Below are 21,907 nucleotides of genomic sequence, written 5' to 3'. Positions count from 1 at the left end.
GTAGGGATGACCAGGGATGTTCTCTGTTTAGTGAGTCCTCCAGATCAGAGGCAGTAGGGATGACCAGGGATGTTCTCTGTTTAGTGAGTCCACCAGATCAGAGGCAGTAGGGATGACCAGGGATGTTCTCTGTTTAGTGAGTCCACCAGATCAGAGGCAGTAGGGATGACCAGGGATGTTCTCTGTTTAGTGAGTCCACCAGATCAGAGGCAGTAGGGATAACCAGGGATGTTCTCTGTTTAGTGAGTCCACCAGATCAGAGGCAGTAGGGATGACCGGGGATGTTCTCTGTTTAGTGATCCACCAGATCAGAGGCAGTAAGGATGACCAGGGATGTTCTCTGTTTAGTGAGTCCACCAGATCAGAGGCAGTAGGGATGACCAGGGATGTTCTCTGTTTAGTGAGTCCACCAGATCAGAGGCAGTAGGGATGACCAGGGATGTTCTCTGTTTAGTGATCCACCAGATCAGAGGCAGTAGGGATGACCAGGGATGTTCTCTGTTTAGTGAGTCCACCAGATCAGAGGCAGTAGGGATGACCAGGGATGTTCTCTGTTTAGTGAGTCCACCAGATCAGAGGCAGTAGGGATGAGCAGGGATGTTCTCTGTTTAGTGAGTCCACCAGATCAGAGGCAGTAGAGATGACCAGGGATGTTCTCTGTTTAGTGAGTCCTCCAGATCAGAGGCAGTAGAGATGACCAGGGATGTTCTCTGTTTAGTGATCCACCAGATCAGAGGCAGTAGGGATGACAAGGGATGTTCTCTGTTTAGTGAGTCCTCCAGATCAGAGGCAGTAGGGATGACCAGGGATGTTCTCTGTTTAGTGAGTCCTCCAGATCAGAGGCAGTAGGGATTACCAGGGATGTTCTCTGTTTAGTGAGTCCTCCAGATCAGAGGAAGTAGAGATGACCAGGGATGTTCTCTGTTTAGTGATCCACCAGATCAGAGGCAGTAGGGATGACCAGGGATGTTCTCTGTTTGGTGATCCACCAGATCAGAGGCAGTAGGGATGACCAGGGATGTTCTCTGTTTAGTGATCCACCAGATCAGAGGCAGTAGGGATGACCAGGGATGTTCTCTGTTTAGTGAGTCCTCCACATGAGAGGCAGTAGGGATGACCAGGGATGTTCTCTGTTTAGTGATCCACCAGATCAGAGGCAGTAGGGATGACCAGGGATGTTCTCTGTTTAGTGAGTCCTCCAGATCAGAGGCAGTAGGGATGACCATGGGATGTTCTCTGTTTAGTGAGTCCTCCAGATCAGAGACAGTAGGGATGACCAGGGATGTTCTCTGTTCAGTGAGTCCTCCATATCAGAGGCAGTAGGGATGACCAGGGATGTTCTCTGTTTAGTGAGTCTGCCAGATCAGAGGCAGTAGTGATGACCAGGGATGTTCTCTTGATAAGTGTGTGAATTAGACCATTTTCCTGTCCTGCTAGCCATTCAAAAATGTAACGAGTACTTTTGGGTTTCAGAGAAAATGTAAGGAGCAAAAAGTACATTATTTAAGTACTTTACACCACTGTCCATGAAGTAGCCTTGCAGAAAAATATTTAATCACAACATAGTATACTATAGAACACACCCATCCCAAACTACTATGTTGAGAAGCACCAGACACTCCAACCCAAACTACTATATTGAGAAGCACCAGACACTCCAACCCAAACTACTATATTGAGAAGCACCAGACACATCCAACCCAAACTACTATATTGAGAAGCACCAGACACTCCAACCCAAACTACTATATTGAGAAGCACCAGACACTCCAACCCAAACTACTATATTGAGAAGCACCAGACACTCCAACCCAAACTACTATATTGAGAAGCACCAGACACTCCAACCCAAACTACTATATTGAGAAGCACCAGACACATCCAACCCAAACTACTATATTGAGAAGCACCAGACACTCCAACCCAAACTACTATATTGAGAAGCACCAGACACATCCAACCCAAACTACTATATTGAGAAGCACCAGACACATCCAACCCAAACTACTATATTGAGAAGCACCAGACACTCCAACCCAAACTACTATATTGAGAAGCACCAGACACTCCAACCCAAACTACTATATTGAGAAGCACCAGACACATCCAACCCAAACTACTATATTGAGAAGCACCAGACACTCCAACCCAAACTACTATATTGAGAAGCACCAGACACTCCAACCCAAACTACTACAGCGCCTTCGCAAAATATTCAGACTCCTTGACTTTTTCCACATTTTGTTACATTACATCCTTATTCTAAAATGGATTTAATTGTTATACAATCAAACACACATAATGAAAGGAAAAACTGGTTTAATGAAATTTTATATGAAAAAAAATGTAACATCATATTTACATAAGTATTATATTGTCACATGAGAGGACGCTGGAGAGAGGAAGCAGGTACGGGGAGTCAAACATTTAATTATAATGGACAGAGACGAGACAGGAACAGCATCAGAAACACATTCAAAAGACAAAAACAATCAATGCAGCAGCAGGGAACTGACAAATATAGTGGAGGAAATGAACAGGTGATGAGTGAGTCCAGGTGAGTCCAATAACGCTGATGCGAGTGACGACGGAGGGAGGTGTGAGTGACGAGGGAGGGCAGGTATGAGTGATGGATGGCAGGAGCGTGTGATGCAGGAAATGAACAGGTGATGAGTGAGTCCAGGTGAGTCCAATAACGCTGATGCGAAACTACGGAGGGAGGTGTGAGTGACGAGGGAGGGCAGGTGTGAGTGATGGATGGCAGGAGCGTGTGATGCAGGAAATGAACAGGTGATGAGTGAGTCCAGGTGAGTCCAATAACGCTGATGCGAGTGACGACGGAGGGAGGTGTGAGTGACGAGGGAGGGCAGGTATGAGTGACGAGGGAGGGCAGGTGTGAGTGATGGATGGCAGGAGCGTGTGATGCAGGAAATGAACAGGTGATGAGTGAGTCCATGTGAGTCCAATAACGCTGATGCGAGTGACGACGGAGGGAGGTGCACGAGGGAGGGCAGGTATGAGTGACGAGGGAGGGCAGGTATGAGTGACGAGGGAGGGCAGGTATGAGTGACGAGGGAGGGCAGGTATGAGTGACGAGGGAGGGCAGGTGTGAGTGATGGATGGCAGGAGCGTGTGATGCAGGAAATGAACAGGTGATGAGTGAGTCCAGGTGAGTCCAATAACGCTGATGCGAGTGACGACGGAGGGAGGTGTGAGTGACGAGGGAGGGCAGGTATGAGTGACGAGGGAGGGCAGGTGTGAGTGATGGATGGCAGGAGCGTGTGATGCAGGAAATTAACAGGTGATGAGTGAGTCCAGGTGAACAGAGCGTGTGATGCAGGGTAAATCTGGCGCCCTCTAGCGCCAGGCGAAGGGAAGAGCGGGAGCAGACGTGACATTACATAAGTAAGACCCTTTACTCAGTACTTTGTTGAAGCACCTTTGTCAGTGATTACAGCCTCCAGTCTTCTTGGGTATGACGCTACAAGCTTGGCACACCTGTATTTGGGGAGTTTCTTCCATTCTTCTCTGCAGATCCTCTCAAGCTCTGTCAGGTTGGATGGGGAGTGTTTCTGCACAGCTATTTTCAGGTTTCTCCAGAGATGTTCGATTGGGTTCAAGTCCGGGCTCTGGCTGGGCCACTCAAGGACATTCAGAGACTTGTCCTGAAGCCACTCCTGCGTTGTCTTGGTTGTGTGCTTAGGGTTGTTGTCCTGTTGAAGGTGAACCTTGGGCCCAGTCTGATGTCCTGAGCTCTCTGGAGCAGATCAAGAATCTCTCTGTACTTTGCTGCATTCATTTATTTATTTATTTATTTAACCAGGTTTCACCTTTTATTTAACCAGGTAGGCCAGTTGAGCACAAGTTCTCATTTACAACTGCGACCTGGCCAAGATAAAGCAAAGCAGTGCGACACAAACAACAACACAGAGTTACACATGGAGTAAAACAAACATACAGTCAATAATACAGTAGAAAAAAGTATATATACAATGTGTGCAAATGAGGTAAGATGGGAGGTAAAGGCAATAAATAGGCCATGGTGGCGAAGTAATTACGATATACCAATATACCAATCAACTGGAGTGATAGATGTGCAGAAGATGAATGTGCAAGTAGAGATACTGGGGTGCAAAGGAGCTAAATCAATAAATAAATACATTATGGGGATGAGGTAGTTGGATGGGCTGTTTACAGATGGGCTATGTACAGGTGCAGTGATCTGTAAGCTGCTCTGACAGCTGGTGCTTAATACTAGTGAGGGAGATATGAGTCTCCAGCTTCAAAGATTGTTGCAGTTCGTTCCAGTCATTGGCAGCAGAGAACTAGAAAGAAAGGTGGCCAAATGAGGAATTGGCTTTGGGGATGACCAGTAAAATATACCTGCTGGAGTGCGTGCTGCAGGTGGGTGCTGCTATGGTGACCAATGAGCTGAGATAAGGCGGGGCTTTACCTAGCAAAGACTTGTAGATGACCTGGAGCTAGTGGCGATGAGTATGAAGCGAGGGCCAGCCAACGAGAGCGTACAGGTCGCAGTGGTGGGTGGTATATGGGGCTTTGGTGACAAAACGGATGGCACTGTGATAGACTACATCCAATTTGTTGAGTAGAGTGTTGGAGGCTATTTTGTAAATGACATTGCCGAAGTCGAGGATCGGTAGGATGGTCAGTTTTACGAGGGTATGTTTGGCAGCGTGAGTGAAGGATGCTTTGTTGCGTTAATCTTTCCCTCGATCCTGACTAGTCTCCCTGACCCTGCCACAGAAAAACATCCCCACAGCATGATGCTGCCACCACCATGCTTCACCGTAGTGATGCTGCCACCACCATGCTTCACCGTAGGGAAGGTGCCAGGTTTCCTCCAGACGTGACGCTTGGCATTCAGGCTAAGAATTCAATCTTGGTTTCATCAGACCAGAAAATCTTGTTTCTCATGATCTGAGAGTGTTTAGGTGCCTTTTGGCAAACTCCAAGCGGGCTGTCATGTGCCTTTTACTGAGGAGTGGCTTCCGTCTAGCACTCTACTGTAAAGACCTGATTGGTGGAGTGCTGCAGAGATGGTTGTCCTTCTGGAAGGTTCTCACATTTCCACAGAAGAACTCTGAAGCTCTGTCAGATTGACCATTGGGTTCTTGGTCACCTCCCTGACCAAAGCCCTTCTCCCCCGATTGCTCAGTTTGGCCGGGCGACCAGCTCTAGCAAGAGTCTCAGTGGTTCCAAACTTCTTCCATTTAAGAATGATGGTGGCCACTGTGTTCTTGGGGACCTTCAATGCTGCAGAAATGTTTTGGTACCCTTCTCCAGATCTGTGTCTCAACACAATCCTGTCTCTGAGCTCTACGGACAATTCCTTCGACCTCATGGCTTGTTTTTGCTCTGACATGCACTGTCAACTGTGGGACCTTATATAGACAGGTGTGTGCCTTTCCTAATCATGTCCAATCAATTGAATTTACCACAGGTGGACTCCAATTAAGTTGTAGAAACATCTCAAGGATAATCAATGGAAGAACGATGCACTTGAAATACATTGTGAGTCTCATAGCAAATGCTTACGTAAATAAGGTATTTCATATTTTAAATGTTTTAATACAACTGCAAACATTTCTAAAAACCTGTTTTCACTTTGTCATTATTGGGTATTGTGTGTAGAATGCTGAAGAAACAAATATATTTTATCATTTTTAGAATAAGGCTGTAACGTAACAAAATGTGGGAAAAGTCAAGTGGTCTGAATACTTTCTGAAGGCTCTTTATGTTGAGAAACACCAGACACTCCAACCCAAACTAGACAGTGAGAAACACCAGACACTCCAAACTAGACAGTGAGAAACACCAGACACTCCAAACTAGACAGTGAGAAACACCAGAAACACCAGACACTCCAACCCAAACTAGACAGTGAGAAACACCAGACACTCCAACCCAAACTAGACAGTGAAAAACACCAGACACTCCAACCCAAACTAGACAGTGAGAAACACCAGACACTCCAACCCAAACTAGACAGTGAGAAACACCAGACACTCCAACCCAAACTAGACAGTGATAAACACCAGACACTCCAACCCAAACTAGACAGTGAGAAACACCAGACACTCCAACCCAAACTAGACAGTGAGAAACACCACACTCCAACCCAAACTAGACAGTGAGAAACACCAGACACTCCAACCCAAACTAGACAGTGAGAAACACCAGACACTCCAACCCAAACTAGACAGTGAGAAACACCAGACACTCCAACCCAAACTAGACAGTGAGAAACACCAGACACTCCAACCCAAACTAGACAGTAATAAACACCAGACACTCCAACCCAAACTAGACAGTGAGAAACACCAGACACTCCAACCCAAACTAGACAGTGAGAAACACCAGACACTCCAACCCAAACTAGACAGTGAGAAACACCAGACACTCCAACCCAAACTAGACAGTGAGAAACACCAGACACTCCAACCCAAACTAGACAGTGATAAACACCAGACACTCAAACCCAAACTAGACAGTGATAAACACCAGACACTCCAACCCAAACTAGACAGTGATAAACACCAGACACTCCACCCCAAACTAGACAGTGAGAAACACCAGACACTCCACCCCAAACTAGACAGTGAGAAACACCAGACACTCAAACCCAAACTAGACAGTGATAAACACCAGACACTCCACCCCAAACTAGACAGTGATAAACACCAGACACTCAAACCCAAACTAGACAGTGAAAAACACCAGACACTCCAACCCAAACTAGACAGTCATAAACACCAGACACTCCACCCCAAACTAGACAGTGAGAAACACCAGACACTCCACCCCAAACTAGACAGTGAGAAACACCAGACACTCAAACCCAAACTAGACAGTGATAAACACCAGACACTCAAACCCAAACTAGACAGTGATAAACACCAGACACTCCAACCCAAACTAGACAGTGATAAACACCAGACACTCCACCCCAAACTAGACAGTGAGAAACACCAGACACTCCACCCCAAACTAGACAGTGAGAAACACCAGACACTCAAACCCAAACTAGACAGTGATAAACACCAGACACTCCACCCCAAACTAGACAGTGATAAACACCAGACACTCAAACCCAAACTAGACAGTGAAAAACACCAGACACTCCAACCCAAACTAGACAGTGATAAACACCAGACACTCCAACCCAAACTAGACAGTGAAAAACACCAGACAGTCCAACCCAAACTAGACAGTGAAAAACACCAGACACTCCAACCCAAACTAGTCAGTGAAAAACACCAGACACTCCAACCCAAACTAGTCAGTGAAAAACACCAGACACTCCAAACTAGACAGTGAGAAACACCAGAAACACCAGACACTCCAACCCAAACTAGACAGTGAGAAACACCAGACACTCCAACCCAAACTAGACAGTGAGAAACACCAGACACTCCAACCCAAACTAGACAGTGAAAAACACCAGACACTCCAACCCAAACTAGACAGTGAAAAACACCAGACACTCCAACCCAAACTAGACAGTGAAAAACACCAGACACTCCAACCCAAACTAGACAGTGAGAAACACCAGACACTCAAACCCAAACTAGACAGTGATAAACACCAGACACTCAAACCCAAACTAGACAGTGAAAAACACCAGACACTCCAACCCAAACTAGACAGTGATAAACACCAGACACTCCAACCCAAACTAGACAGTGAAAAACACCAGACAGTCCAACCCAAACTAGACAGTGAAAAACACCAGACACTCCAACCCAAACTAGTCAGTGAAAAACACCAGACACTCCAACCCAAACTAGTCAGTGAAAAACACCAGACACTCCAAACTAGACAGTGAGAAACACCAGAAACACCAGACACTCCAACCCAAACTAGACAGTGAGAAACACCAGACACTCCAACCCAAACTAGACAGTGAGAAACACCAGACACTCCAACCCAAACTAGACAGTGAAAAACACCAGACACTCCAACCCAAACTAGACAGTGAAAAACACCAGACACTCCAACCCAAACTAGACAGTGAAAAACACCAGACACTCCAACCCAAACTAGTCAGTGAAAAACACCAGACACTCCAACCCAAACTAGACAGTGAGAAACACCAGACACTCCAACCCAAACTAGACAGTGAGAAACACCAGACACTCCAACCCAAACTAGACAGTGAGAAACACCAGACACTCCAACCCAAACTAGACAGTGAAAAACACCAGACACTCCAACCCAAACTAGACAGTGAAAAACACCAGACACTCCAACCCAAACTAGACAGTGAAAAACACCAGACACTCCAACCCAAACTAGTCAGTGAAAAACACCAGACACTCCACCCCAAACTAGACAGTGAGAAACACCAGACACTCAAACCCAAACTAGACAGTGATAAACACCAGACACTCAAACCCAAACTAGACAGTGAAAAACACCAGACACTCCAACCCAAACTAGACAGTGATAAACACCAGACACTCCAACCCAAACTAGACAGTGAAAAACACCAGACACTCCAACCCAAACTAGACAGTGAAAAACACCAGACACTCCAACCCAAACTAGTCAGTGAAAAACACCAGACACTCCAACCCAAACTAGTCAGTGAAAAACACCAGACACTCCAAACTAGACAGTGAGAAACACCAGAAACACCAGACACTCCAACCCAAACTAGACAGTGAGAAACACCAGACACTCCAACCCAAACTAGACAGTGAGAAACACCAGACACTCCAACCCAAACTAGACGGTGAAAAACACCAGACACTCCAACCCAAACTAGACAGTGAAAAACACCAGACACTCCAACCCAAACTAGACAGTGAAAAACACCAGACACTCCAACCCAAACTAGTCAGTGAAAAACACCAGACACTCCAACCCAAACTAGACAGTGATAAACACCAGACACTCCACCCCAAACTAGACAGTGAGAAACACCAGACACTCCACCCCAAACTAGACAGTGAGAAACACCAGACACTCAAACCCAAACTAGACAGTGATAAACACCAGACACTCAAACCCAAACTAGACAGTGAAAAACACCAGACACTCCAACCCAAACTAGACAGTGAAAAACACCAGACACTCCAACCCAAACTAGTCAGTGAAAAACACCAGACACTCCACCCCAAACTAGACAGTGAAAAACACCAGACACTCCAACCCAAACTAGTCAGTGAAAAACACCAGACACTCCAACCCAAACTAGACAGTGATAAACACCAGACACTCCACCCCAAACTAGACAGTGAGAAACACCAGACACTCCACCCCAAACTAGACAGTGAGAAACACCAGACACTCAAACCCAAACTAGACAGTGATAAACACCAGACACTCAAACCCAAACTAGACAGTGAAAAACACCAGACACTCCAACCCAAACTAGACAGTGAAAAACACCAGACACTCCAACCCAAACTAGACAGTGATAAACACCAGACACTCCACCCCAAACTAGACAGTGAGAAACACCAGACACTCCACCCCAAACTAGACAGTGAGAAACACCAGACACTCAAACCCAAACTAGACAGTGAAAAACACCAGACACTCCAACCCAAACTAGACAGTGATAAACACCAGACACTCCAACCCAAACTAGACAGTGAAAAACCCCAGACACTCCAACCCAAACTAGACAGTGAAAAACACCAGACACTCCAACCCAAACTAGTCAGTGATAAACACCAGACACTCAAACCCAAACTAGACAGTGAAAAACACCAGACACTCCAACCCAAACTAGACAGTGATAAACACCAGACACTCCAACCCAAACTAGACAGTGAAAAACACCAGACACTCCAACCCAAACTAGACAGTGAAAAACACCAGACACTCCAACCCAAACTAGTCAGTGAAAAACACCAGACACTCCAACCCAAACTAGTCAGTGAAAAACACCAGACACTCCAACCCAAACTAGTCAGTGAAAAACACCAGACACTCCAACCCAAACTAGACAGTGATAAACACCAGACACTCCACCCCAAACTAGACAGTGATAAACACCAGACACTCAAACCCAAACTAGACAGTGATAAACACCAGACACTCAAACCCAAACTAGACAGTGAAAAACACCAGACACTCAAACCCAAACTAGACAGTGAGAAACACCAGACACTCCAACCCAAACTAGACAGTGAGAAACACCAGACACTCCAACCCAAACTAGACCGTGAAAAACACCAGACACTCCAACCCAGACTAGACCGTGAAAAACACCAGACACTCCAACCCAAACTAGACATTGAGAAACAACAAAGGGTATTTTAGTTGTGTCTTGGCTTTCCAGCTTTTAACCAACCTAACTTCTTACTTGAAAATGTTGTGTGAGTTTAATAGAACGACTAGACCCGGGTCCATTGAACTAGCAGTTGTGTAATCATTAGCTGTCAGTCTGTTGACTTTGCACAGAGCAAAGGTACATCTCTGTGACTCAGCAGAATCATTTAAGGTATAGGTACATCTCTGTGACTCAGCAGGAGGACATAGGCAAAATCATTTAAGGTATACACTTGTCAGAATATCAGAATACCATGCATTATGTCAGCTCATACCATGCATTATGTCAGCTCATACCATGCATTATGTCAGCTCATACCATGCATTATGTCAGCTCATACCATGCATTATGTCAGCTCATACCATGCATTATGTCAGCTCATACCATGCATTATGTCAGCTCATACCATGCATTATGTCAGCTCATACCATGCATTATGTCACCTCATACCATGCATTATGTCACCTCATACCATGCATTATGTCACCTCATACCATGCATTATGTCACCTCATACCATGCATTATGTCAGCTCATACCATGCATTATGTCAGCTCATACCATGCATTATGTCATGTTATGCATTATGTCACCTCATACCATGCATTATGTTAGCTCATATGAAGCATTATGTCAGCTCATACCATGCATTATGTCAGCTCATACCATGCATTATGTCAGCTCATATGAAGCATTATGTCACCTCATACCATGCATTATGTCAGCTCATATGAAGCATTATGTCAGGTCATACCATGCATTACGTCAGCTCATATGAAGCATTATGTCAGGTCATACCATGCATTACGTCAGCTCATATGAAGCATTATGTCAGGTCATACCATGCATTACGTCAGCTCATACCATGCATTATGTCATGTTATGCATTATGTCAGCTCATACCATGCATTATGTCAGGTCATACCATGCATTATGTCATGTTATGCATTACGTCAGCTCATACCATGCATTATGTCAGCTCATATGAAGCATTATGTCAGGTCATACCATGCATTACGTCAGCTCATATGAAGCATTATGTCAGGTCATACCATGCATTACGTCAGCTCATACCATGCATTATGTCATGTTATGCATTATGTCAGCTCATACCATGCATTATGTCAGGTCATACCATGCATTATGTCATGTTATGCATTACGTCACCTCATACCATGCATTATGTCAGCTCATACCATGCATTATGTCAGCTCATATGAAGCATTATGTCAGCTCATACCATGCATTATGTCAGCTCATATGAAGCATTATGTCAGCTCATACCATGCATTATGTCAGCCTATACCATGCATTATGTCAGCTCATACCATGCATTATGTCAGCTCATACCATGCATTATGTCAGCTCATATGAAGCATTATGTCACCTCATACCATGCATTATGTCAGCTCATATGAAGCATTATGTCAGCTCATACCATGCATTATGTCAGCTCATACCATGCATTATGTCAGCTCATACCATGCATTATGTCATGTTATGCATTATGTCAGCTCATACCATGCATTATGTCATGTTATGCATTATGTCAGCTCATACCATGCATTATGTCATGTTATGCATTATGTCAGCTCATACCATGCATTATGTCATGTTATGCATTATGTCAGGTCATACCATGCATTATGTCATGTTATGCATTACGTCAGCTCATACCATGCATTATGTCATGTTATGCATTATGTCACCTCATACCATGCATTATGTCAGCTCATATGAAGCATTATGTCACCTCATACCATGCATTATGTCAGCTCATATGAAGCATTATGTCACCTCATACCATGCATTACGTCAGCTCATATGAAGCATTATGTCAGCCTATACCATGCATTATGTCAGCTCATATGAAGCATTATGTCAGCTCATACCATGCATTATGTCAGCTCATATCATGCGGTCTTCTACTTTCTCCAGTATGTATGGGGTTGCCTATAGGCCTCAGTATTTAGTATGTCAAATCACACAACGTGGTAGATTGGCCCACTTAGTGTAAGTACATGATAGATACATTGTATGGTAATATCATTACTACTACACTATATTGTAGCGACACTTGAACACGTAGAATATCGGGGTTAACTACACGCCCAATGCACAGCTAAGGGATAAATTAACATTTAATGTCTGCAGCAACAAAATGCCAAACGACAGACAGATTCATCTGAGGACGACCATAGGATCACGCGTCGCTCCTAACCCCACCTCATCCGTTCCGCTGTCGGGCACTTTGCAGTAGACCTCCCCGGTGGAAGGGTCGTAGGAGTCGATGTGTCGGGAGCACGGGACGAACTTTCCTCCGATGTAGTTCTCAAGAACGAGGTGTGTTCGGTGGTCAGCGGTCTTCGACATGGCTCGGCTGGCAAATAGTGTTATTATGAAGACTATACTGTTAAAATAATGGCGAGTTGAGGTGTAGACCAGGATGAGAAAATATAAATCACCTGTGGAGACACTCGGCTCGCAGGTAAGGCTCAATTAAAACGCGTGAAGTAACGGGTCCCTGGAGTCCCTCCCACTTTACAACCAGTGTCGGGTCAACGTCCCAAAAGACAGCCTATTCCCTACTTGATGCACTACTTTAGAACAGAACTCATAGGGCTCTGGTCCAAAATAGGGAACTATAAAGGGGAAAAGGGAGGTCTTTAGGAAGTATAGTTGTCAGTGTTGTCATTCGGGTCATATGGTCCAAAGGTATTGTAGTTATTGCCATGGCCCAATAGAAACTTCTAAAATTGTTATTGACGGGACAAGGCACCAATCGTTGTGGAGTGGAGGCGGGACGTTGATAGTATACGATTTTCAATAACTTACATAGCATACATAAAATAAACTAGATCCACTTTTCTAGATCCCCTACAATACAGCCCCACAGTGGAGGTGTCATAATACCCATAAAACCTAGCAGTCAAATAGGGAAATGGTTCCAATAATTTTCCCACCATTCATTTCTCTCATAGGGGCCCTAAAATTTGTCAAAGACTCCAGCCACCCCAGTCACAGACTGTCCTCTCTGCTACCAGAGCTACAAGTCTAGGTCCAAAACGCTTCTTAACAGCTTCTACCCCCAAGCCATAAGACTCCTGAACAGCTAATGAATTGGCTACCCAGACATGCCCCCCCCATCTCACTTTAACTCTACCTACAGGTACACTACCGTTCTAAAGTTTGGGGTCACTTAGACATGTCCTTATTTTTGAAAGAAAAGCACAGTTTTTGTCCATTAAAATAGTATCACAAATTGATCAGAAATACAGTGTAGACATTGTTAATGTTGTAAATGACTATTGTAGCTGGAAACGGCTGATTTTTAATGGAATATCTACATAGGTGTACAGAGGTCCATTATCAGCAACCATCACTCCTGTGTTCCAATGGCACGTTGTGTTAGCTAATCCAAGTTTATCATTTTAAAAGGATAATTGATCATTAGAAAACCCCTTCTGCTGCTATGCTTGTGTGGCGTGGTTCGTTCTGCGTTGTGTACTTTTAATTAGGACGCTGCCACAACTGGAGGTCTGCTAGTTGAATTTTCTTTACTTTCCCTGCACACGAAGAGACAACACACATTATGTCCTTGGCACAGTCCTAGCTCTCAGGCACCTTGCTAGCCGAAGAGACAACACACATTATGTTAGCCCTTGGCACAGTCCTAGCTCTCAGGCACCTTGCTAGCCGAAGAGACAACACACATTATGTTAGCCCTTGGCACAGTCCTAGCTCTCAGGCACCTTGCTAGCCGAAGAGACAACACACATTATGTTAGCCCTTGGCACAGTCCTAGCTCTCAGGCACCTTGCTAGCCGAAGAGACAACACACATTATGTTAGCCCTTGGCACAGTCCTAGCTCTCAGGCACCTTGCTAGCCGAAGAGACAACGCACATTATGTTAGCCCTTGGCACAGTCCTAGCTCTCAGGCACCTTGCTAGCCGAAGAGACAACGCACATTATGTTAGCCCTTGGCACAGTCCTAGCTCTCAGGCACCTTGCTAGCCGAAGAGACAACGCACATTATGTTAGCCCTTGGCACAGTCCTAGCTCTCAGGCACCTTGCTAGCCGAAGAGACAACGCACATTATGTTAGCCCTTGGCACAGTCCTAGCTCTCAGGCACCTTGCTAGCCGAAGAGACAACACACATTATGTTAGCCCTTGGCACAGTCCTAGCTCTCAGGCACCTTGCTAGCCGAAGAGACAACACACATTATGTTAGCCCTTGGCACAGTCCTAGCTCTCAGGCACCTTGCTAGCCGAAGAGACAACACACATTATGTTAGCCCTTGGCACAGTCCTAGCTCTCAGGCACCTTGCTAGCCGAAGAGACAACACACATTATGTTAGCCCTTGGCACAGTCCTAGCTCTCAGGCACCTTGCTAGCCGAAGAGACAACACACATTATGTTAGCCCTTGGCACAGTCCTAGCTCTCAGGCACCTTGCTAGCCGAAGAGACAACACACATTATGTTAGCCCTTGGCACAGTCCTAGCTCTCAGGCACCTTGCTAGCCGAAGAGACAACACACATTATGTTAGCCCTTGGCACAGTCCTAGCTCTCAGGCACCTTGCTAGCCGAAGAGACAACACACATTATGTTAGCCCTTGGCACAGTCCTAGCTCTCAGGCACCTTGCTAGCCGAAGAGACAACACACATTATGTTAGCCCTTGGCACAGTCCTAGCTCTCAGGCACCTTGCTAGCCGAAGAGACAACACACATTATGTTAGCCCTTGGCACAGTCCTAGCTCTCAGGCACCTTGCTAGCCGAAGAGACAACACACATTATGTTAGCCCTTGGCACAGTCCTAGCTCTCAGGCACCTTGCTAGCCGAAGAGACAACACACATAATGTTAGCCCTTGGCACAGTCCTAGCTCTCAGGCACCTTGCTAGCCGAAGAGACAACACACATTATGTTAGCCCTTGGCACAGTCCTAGCTCTCAGGCACCTTGCTAGCCGAAGAGACAACACACATTATGTTAGCCCTTGGCACAGTCCTAGCTCTCAGGCACCTTGCTAGCCGAAGAGACAACACACATTATGTTAGCCCTTGGCACAGTCCTAGCTCTCAGGAACCTTGCTAGCCGAAGAGACAACACACATTATGTTAGCCCTTGGCACAGTCCTAGCTCTCAGGCACCTTGCTAGCCGAAGAGACAACACACATTATGTTAGCCCTTGGCACAGTCCTAGCTCTCAGGCACCTTGCTAGCCGAAGAGACAACACACATTATGTTAGCCCTTGGCACAGTCCTAGCTCTCAGGCACCTTGCTAGCCGAAGAGACAACACACATTATGTTAGCCCTTGGCACAGTCCTAGCTCTCAGGCACCTTGCTAGCCGAAGAGACAACACACATTATGTTAGCCCTTGGCACAGTCCTAGCTCTCAGGCACCTTGCTAGCCGAAGAGACAACACACATTATGTTAGCCCTTGGCACAGTCCTAGCTCTCAGGCACCTTGCTAGCCGAAGAGACAACACACATAATGTTAGCCCTTGGCACAGTCCTAGCTCTCAGGCACCTTGCTAGCCGAAGAGACAACACACATAATGTTAGCCCTTGGCACAGTCCTAGCTCTCAGGCACCTTGCTAGCCGAAGAGACAACACACATTATGTTAGCCCTTGGCACAGTCCTAGCTCTCAGGCACCTTGCTAGCCGAAGAGACAACACACATTATGTTAGCCCTTGGCACAGTCCTAGCTCTCAGGCACCTTGCTAGCCGAAGAGACAACACACATTATGTTAGCCCTTGGCACAGTCCTAGCTCTCAGGCACCTTGCTAGCCGAAGAGACAACACACATTATGTTAGCCCTTGGCACAGTCCTAGCTCTCAGGCACCTTGCTAGCCGAAGGTCAGGCAAAAGTATGGAGATAGGGAAATACAGAAAACCCGCGAGGGACCAAACCAGAATATTCAACACTTTTACAATCACATGTATGTACAATATTGATATGAAAAAGTGTGTGTACACCAAAGAAAAACATCAGCTATGTAGCTGTTATTAAATATTTAAAAAACACACACTGAATTATTATTATCAAATTATTAACATCCCCTCTTGACCTGGCCGATTTGAACTGGTCCTTGTGTGCAACGTGGTGCATAATCTAGGAGAACAACATCACACTGCTACATTAGCACAGCTGAAAACTGTTGTTCTGATTAAACAAGCAATAAAACTGCCCTTCTTTAGACTAGTTGAGTATCTGAAGCATCAGCATTTGTGGGTTCATTTACAGGCTCAAAATGGCCAGAAACAAAGACCTTGATTCCGAAACTCGTCAGTCTGTGTACGCTGTGTACTACTCCCTTCACAGAACAGCGCTAACCGTGGACCGTCTCAGGAGGTTCCGGACCATGGACCGTCTCAGGAGGTTCCGGACCGTGGACCGTCTCAGGAGGTTCTGAACCGTGGACCGTCTCTGGAGGTTCTGGACTGGGAACAGTCGCCGGAAGCCTGGTGTGTGGGGCCTGCACTGATGGTCCCGGACTGGTGACACACACCTCAGGGAGAGTGCTGGAGAAGCGCACTTGAGGCCAGAAGCGTGGACCCGGCACAGGTTGCACCAGACTGCTAACCGGATCCTCTGGTCAGACCTCACCATTGCCTCCCAGACAGTCTCTGACTCTTCCCCCTTCCCCCCAAAAGAATCTTGGGGTTTCTGTGGCCGTGGTCTGACGACACTGTCCTCCAGAGTTTGCCATTCGGGCTCTGGCACTCCCCTCGACCGGCCACCCCTTGTGCCCCCCCACCCCAAAAAAAAATATTGGGATTGTCCTTGGGCTTTCTGTGGCCGCGAACCCTATCGTTGTCGCCGTCCTCCATTATCTCCTTCCGTCTGTCTCCAAGGAAGGCGATCCCGTCCTGCCAGGATTTCCTCCCAAGTCCAGGATATTTTCTCCTTAATGTCCTCCTGGACACGCTGCTTGGTCCTTTGTAGATGGGATATTCTGTCACGTTAGCTGGAATAATGGTCGGACTAAGAGTTACACATTATTTATTAGAAAGTGAAACTTAGCAAAGACAAAAATAAATAAACAAACTAACAACGAACCGTGACAACAGAGATGCTACGTGCACTAACTCAAAACAAATATCCCACAAACACGGGCGGGAAAAACACTACCTAAATATGATCCCCAATTAGAGACAACGAATACCAGCTGCCTCTAATTGGGAATCATACTAAAACACCAACATAGAAAAAAAACAATTAGAACCCCACATAGAAAATATAAACTAGACTAAACCCCTAGTCACGCCCTGACCTACTCTACCATAGAATATAAAGGCTTTCTATGGTCAGGACGTGACTAGAAGATTTGACTATGTACAGACTCAGTGAGCATAGCCTTGCTATTGAGAAAGGCTGCCGTAGGCAGACCTGGCTCTCAAGAGAAGACCGGCTATGTGCTCACTGCCCACAAAATGAGGTGGAAACTGAGCTGCACTTCCTAACCTCCTGCCCAATGTATGACCATATTAGAGAGACATATTTCCCTCAGATTACACAGATACACAAAGAATTTAAAACAAACCCAATTTTGAAAAACTCCCATATCTACTGGGTGAAATTCCACAGTGTGCCATCACAGCAGCAAGATGTGTGACCTGTTACCACAAGAAAAGGGCAACCAGTGATTTATTTTTATGCCTTTTTATTTTCTTTAACTATTTGCACATCGTTACAACACTGTATATAGACATAATATGACATTTGAAATGTATTTATTATTGAGTGTTATGTTTTCTGTTCATTTTTTATTGTTTATTTCACTTTTGTTTATCTATTTTACTTCCTTTGGCAATGTTAATGTAAACATATGTTTCCCATGACAATAAAGCCCTTTGAATTGAAAATTAATTGAGAGAGAGAGACAGAGAGAGAGACAGAGAGACAGAGAGAGAGACAGAGAGAGAGAGAAAAGGAGAGAGAGAGAGAGAGAGACAGAGAGAGAGACAAGAGACAGAGAGACAGAGAGACAGAGAGAGAGAGGAGAGAGAGACAGAGAGAGGAAAAGACAGAGAGAGAGAGAGAGAGACAGAGAGAGAGAGAGAGAGAGGAAAAGAGAGAGAGAGAGAGAGAGAGAGAGAGAGAAAGAGAGAGAGAGAGAGAGAGAGAGAGAGAAGAGAGAGAAAGAGAGAGAGAGAGAGAGAGAGTGAGAAAGAGAGAGAGAATATTTCGTATTCTTTCAATAACACAAGGTGGCAGTGTTGTACCATTAAAACACAGTATCTTTGAACAGTGCATGTCTTGTTGGGTGGGGGGGGTCAGTCTAAGAATTGAAAAGCATAAATATGGCCCTGAAGAGGGAACACAATCTGATTGGCTTCTTGATATCACAGAACACACAACCCACACTGGAGGAGACTCATTAATATCACAGTACAGGGTTAATATAGACACTGGAGGAGACTCATTAACATCACAGTACAGGGTTAATATAGACACTGGAGGAGACTCAATAACATCACAGTACAGGGTTAATATAGACACTGGAGGAGACTCAATAACATCACAGTACAGGGTTAATATAGACACTGGAGGAGACTCATTTACATTAATACAGACACTGGAGGAGACTCATTCAACACAGACCAGACATTACAGGGATAGAAAAACACAGTTACAGAATTAAACATTCACTTGATCTTGATGATGTTCAGTGGGGTGGGGTTAGAGGTCAGAGGTCAGGGGTTAGTTTGATAATATTGGTGATTGTTAATGGGACAATTGATGACTACAACCATCATTTTAGTAACACTAGTTTAAAGGATAATTCATGTTATTAACTGGGGTCCACATTCATGTTATTAACTGGGGTCCACATTCATGTTATTAACTGGGGTCCATATTCATGTTATTAACTGGGGTCCACATTCATGTTATTAACTGGGGTCCACATTCATGTTATTAACTGGGGTCCATATTCATGTTATTAACTGGGGTCCACATTCATGTTATTAACTGGGGTCCACATTCATGTTATTAACTGGGGTCCACATTCATGTTATTAACTGAGATCAACATTCATGTTATTAACTGAGATCAACATTCATGTTATTAACTGAGATCAACATTCATGTTATTAACTGGGGTCCACATTCATGTTATTAACTGGGGTCCACATTCATGTTATTAACTGGGGTCCACATTCATGTTATTAACTGGGGTCCACATTCATGTTATTAACTGGGGTCCACATTCATGTTATTAACTGAGATCCACATTCATGTTATTAACTGGGGTCCACATTCATGTTATTAACTGGGGTCCACATTCATGTTATTAACTGGGGTCCACATTCATGTTATTAACTGGGGTCCACATTCATGTTATTAACTGGGGTCCATATTCATGTTATTAACTGGGGTCCACATTCATATTATTAACTGGGGTCCACATTCATGTTATTAACTGGGGTCCACATTCATGTTATTAACTGGGGTCCATATTCATGTTATTAACTGGGGTCCACATTCATGTTATTAACTGGGGTCCACATTCATGTTATTAACTGGGGTCCACATTCATGTTATTAACTGGGGTCCACATTCATGTTATTAACTGGGGTCCACATTCATGTTATTAACTGAGATCCACATTCATGTTATTACCTGAGATCAACATTCATGTTATTAACTGGGGTCCACATTCATGTTATTAACTGGGGTCCACATTCATGTTATTAACTGGGGTCCACATTCATGTTATTAACTGGGGTCCACATTCATGTTATTAACTGGGGTCCACATTCATGTTATTAACTGGGGTCCACATTCATGTTATTAACTGGGGTCAACATTCATGTTATTAACTGGGGTCCACATTCATGTTATTAACTGGGGTCCACATTCATGTTATAAACTGGGGTCCACATTCATGTTATTAACTGGGGTCTACATTCATGTTATTAACTGGGGTCCACATTCATGTTATTAACTGAGATCAACATTCATGTTATTAACTGAGATCAACATTCATGTTATTAACTGAGATCAACATTCATGTTATTAACTGAGATCAACATTCATGTTATTAACTGAGGTCCACATTAATGTTATTAACTTAGGTCCACATTCATGTTATTAACTGAGATCAACATTCATGTTATTAACTGAGGTCCACATTAATGTTATTAACTTAGGTCCACATTCATGTTATTAACTGAGATCAACATTCATGTTATTAACTGAGATCAACATTCATGTTATTAACTGAGATCAACATTCATGTTATTAACTGAGGTCCACATTCATGTTATTAACTGAGGTCTACATTCATGTTATTAACTGGGGTCAACATTCATGTTATTAACTGGGGTCTACATTCATGTTATTAACTGGGGTCTACATTCATGTTATTAACTGGGGTCTACATTAACTGCGATGTACAGTATTTAATTAATCTTGATGATGTCCAGTGACGATCAGAATAGATCATGCTGCTGTCCCGTCCAGAGGCTCATCGTGGAGAGTGATGCCTACACAGAGCGAGAAACACCAAATAATGCATGCAGAGCAGAATTAGTCCGATACCCACTAACTATCAAAATCCAGAAAAGAGCCATTAAATTCTACAACCACCAAAAAGGGAGCGATTCCCAAACCTTCCATAACAAAGCCATCACCTACAGAGAGATGAACCTGGAGAAGAGTCCCCTAAGCAAGCTGGTCCTGGAGCTCTGTTCACAAACACAAACACACCCCACAGAGACCCAGGACAGCAGCACAATTAGACCCAACCAAATCATGAGAAAACAAAAATATAATTACTTGACACATTGGAAAGAATTAACAAAAGAACAGAGCAAACTAGAATGCTATTTGGCCCTAAACAGAGAGTACACAGCAGCAGAATACCTGACCACTGTGACTGACCCTAAACAGAGAGTACACAGTGGCAGAATACCTGACCACTGTGACTGACCCTAAACAGAGAGTACACAGTGGCAGAATACCTGACCACTGTGACTGACCCTAAACAGAGAGTACACAGTGGCAGAATACCTGACCACTGTGACTGACCCTAAACAGAGAGTACACAGCGGCAGAATACCTGACCACTGTGACTGACCCAAAATTAAGGAAAGCTTTGACTATGTACAGACTCAGTGAGCATAGCCTTGCTATTGAGAAAGGCCGCCGTAGGCAGACATGGCTCTCAAGAGAAGACAGGCTATGTGCTCACTGCCCACAAAATGAGGTGGAAACTGAGCTGCAGTTCCTAACCTCCTGCCCAATGTATGACCATATTAGAGAGACATATTTCCCTCAGATTACACAGATACACAAAGAATTTAAAACAAACCCAATTTTGATAAACTCCCATATCTACTGGGGGAAATTCCACAGTGTGCCATCACAGCAGCAATATTTGTGACCTGTTGCCACAAGAAAAGGGCAACCAGTGAAGAACAAACACCATTGTAAATACAACCCATATTTATGTTTATTTATTTTATCTTGTGTCCTTTAACCATTTGTACATTGTTAAAACACTGTATATATATAATATGACATTTGTAATGTCTTTATTGTTTTGAAACTTCTGTATGTGTAATGTTTACTGTTAAT

The 21,907-nt window shown here is 44.5% G+C and overlaps 1 protein-coding gene across 1 annotated transcript in view; it reads right to left on the bottom strand.

The window, feature by feature from the left end:
* The window catches only part of aldh8a1 (aldehyde dehydrogenase 8 family, member A1), a 28,136-nt gene extending 15,304 nt beyond the window's left edge, over positions 1-12,832 (bottom strand). The window contains exon 1 of the mRNA XM_042301116.1: positions 12,529-12,832. Within this exon, the coding sequence (XP_042157050.1) occupies positions 12,529-12,675 (147 nt within the window). The 5' untranslated portion in view covers positions 12,676-12,832. The remainder of the gene's footprint in view (positions 1-12,528) is intronic.
* Between the last annotated feature and the right edge of the window lie 9,075 nt (positions 12,833-21,907).

Source organism: Oncorhynchus tshawytscha, linkage group LG18, assembly GCF_018296145.1.
Source record: "Oncorhynchus tshawytscha isolate Ot180627B linkage group LG18, Otsh_v2.0, whole genome shotgun sequence".
NCBI classification, from domain to species: domain Eukaryota; kingdom Metazoa; phylum Chordata; class Actinopteri; order Salmoniformes; family Salmonidae; genus Oncorhynchus; species Oncorhynchus tshawytscha.
The sequence above is the reverse complement of the archived record's forward strand: the minus strand, read 5'-3'. Positions and strand labels throughout refer to the sequence as shown.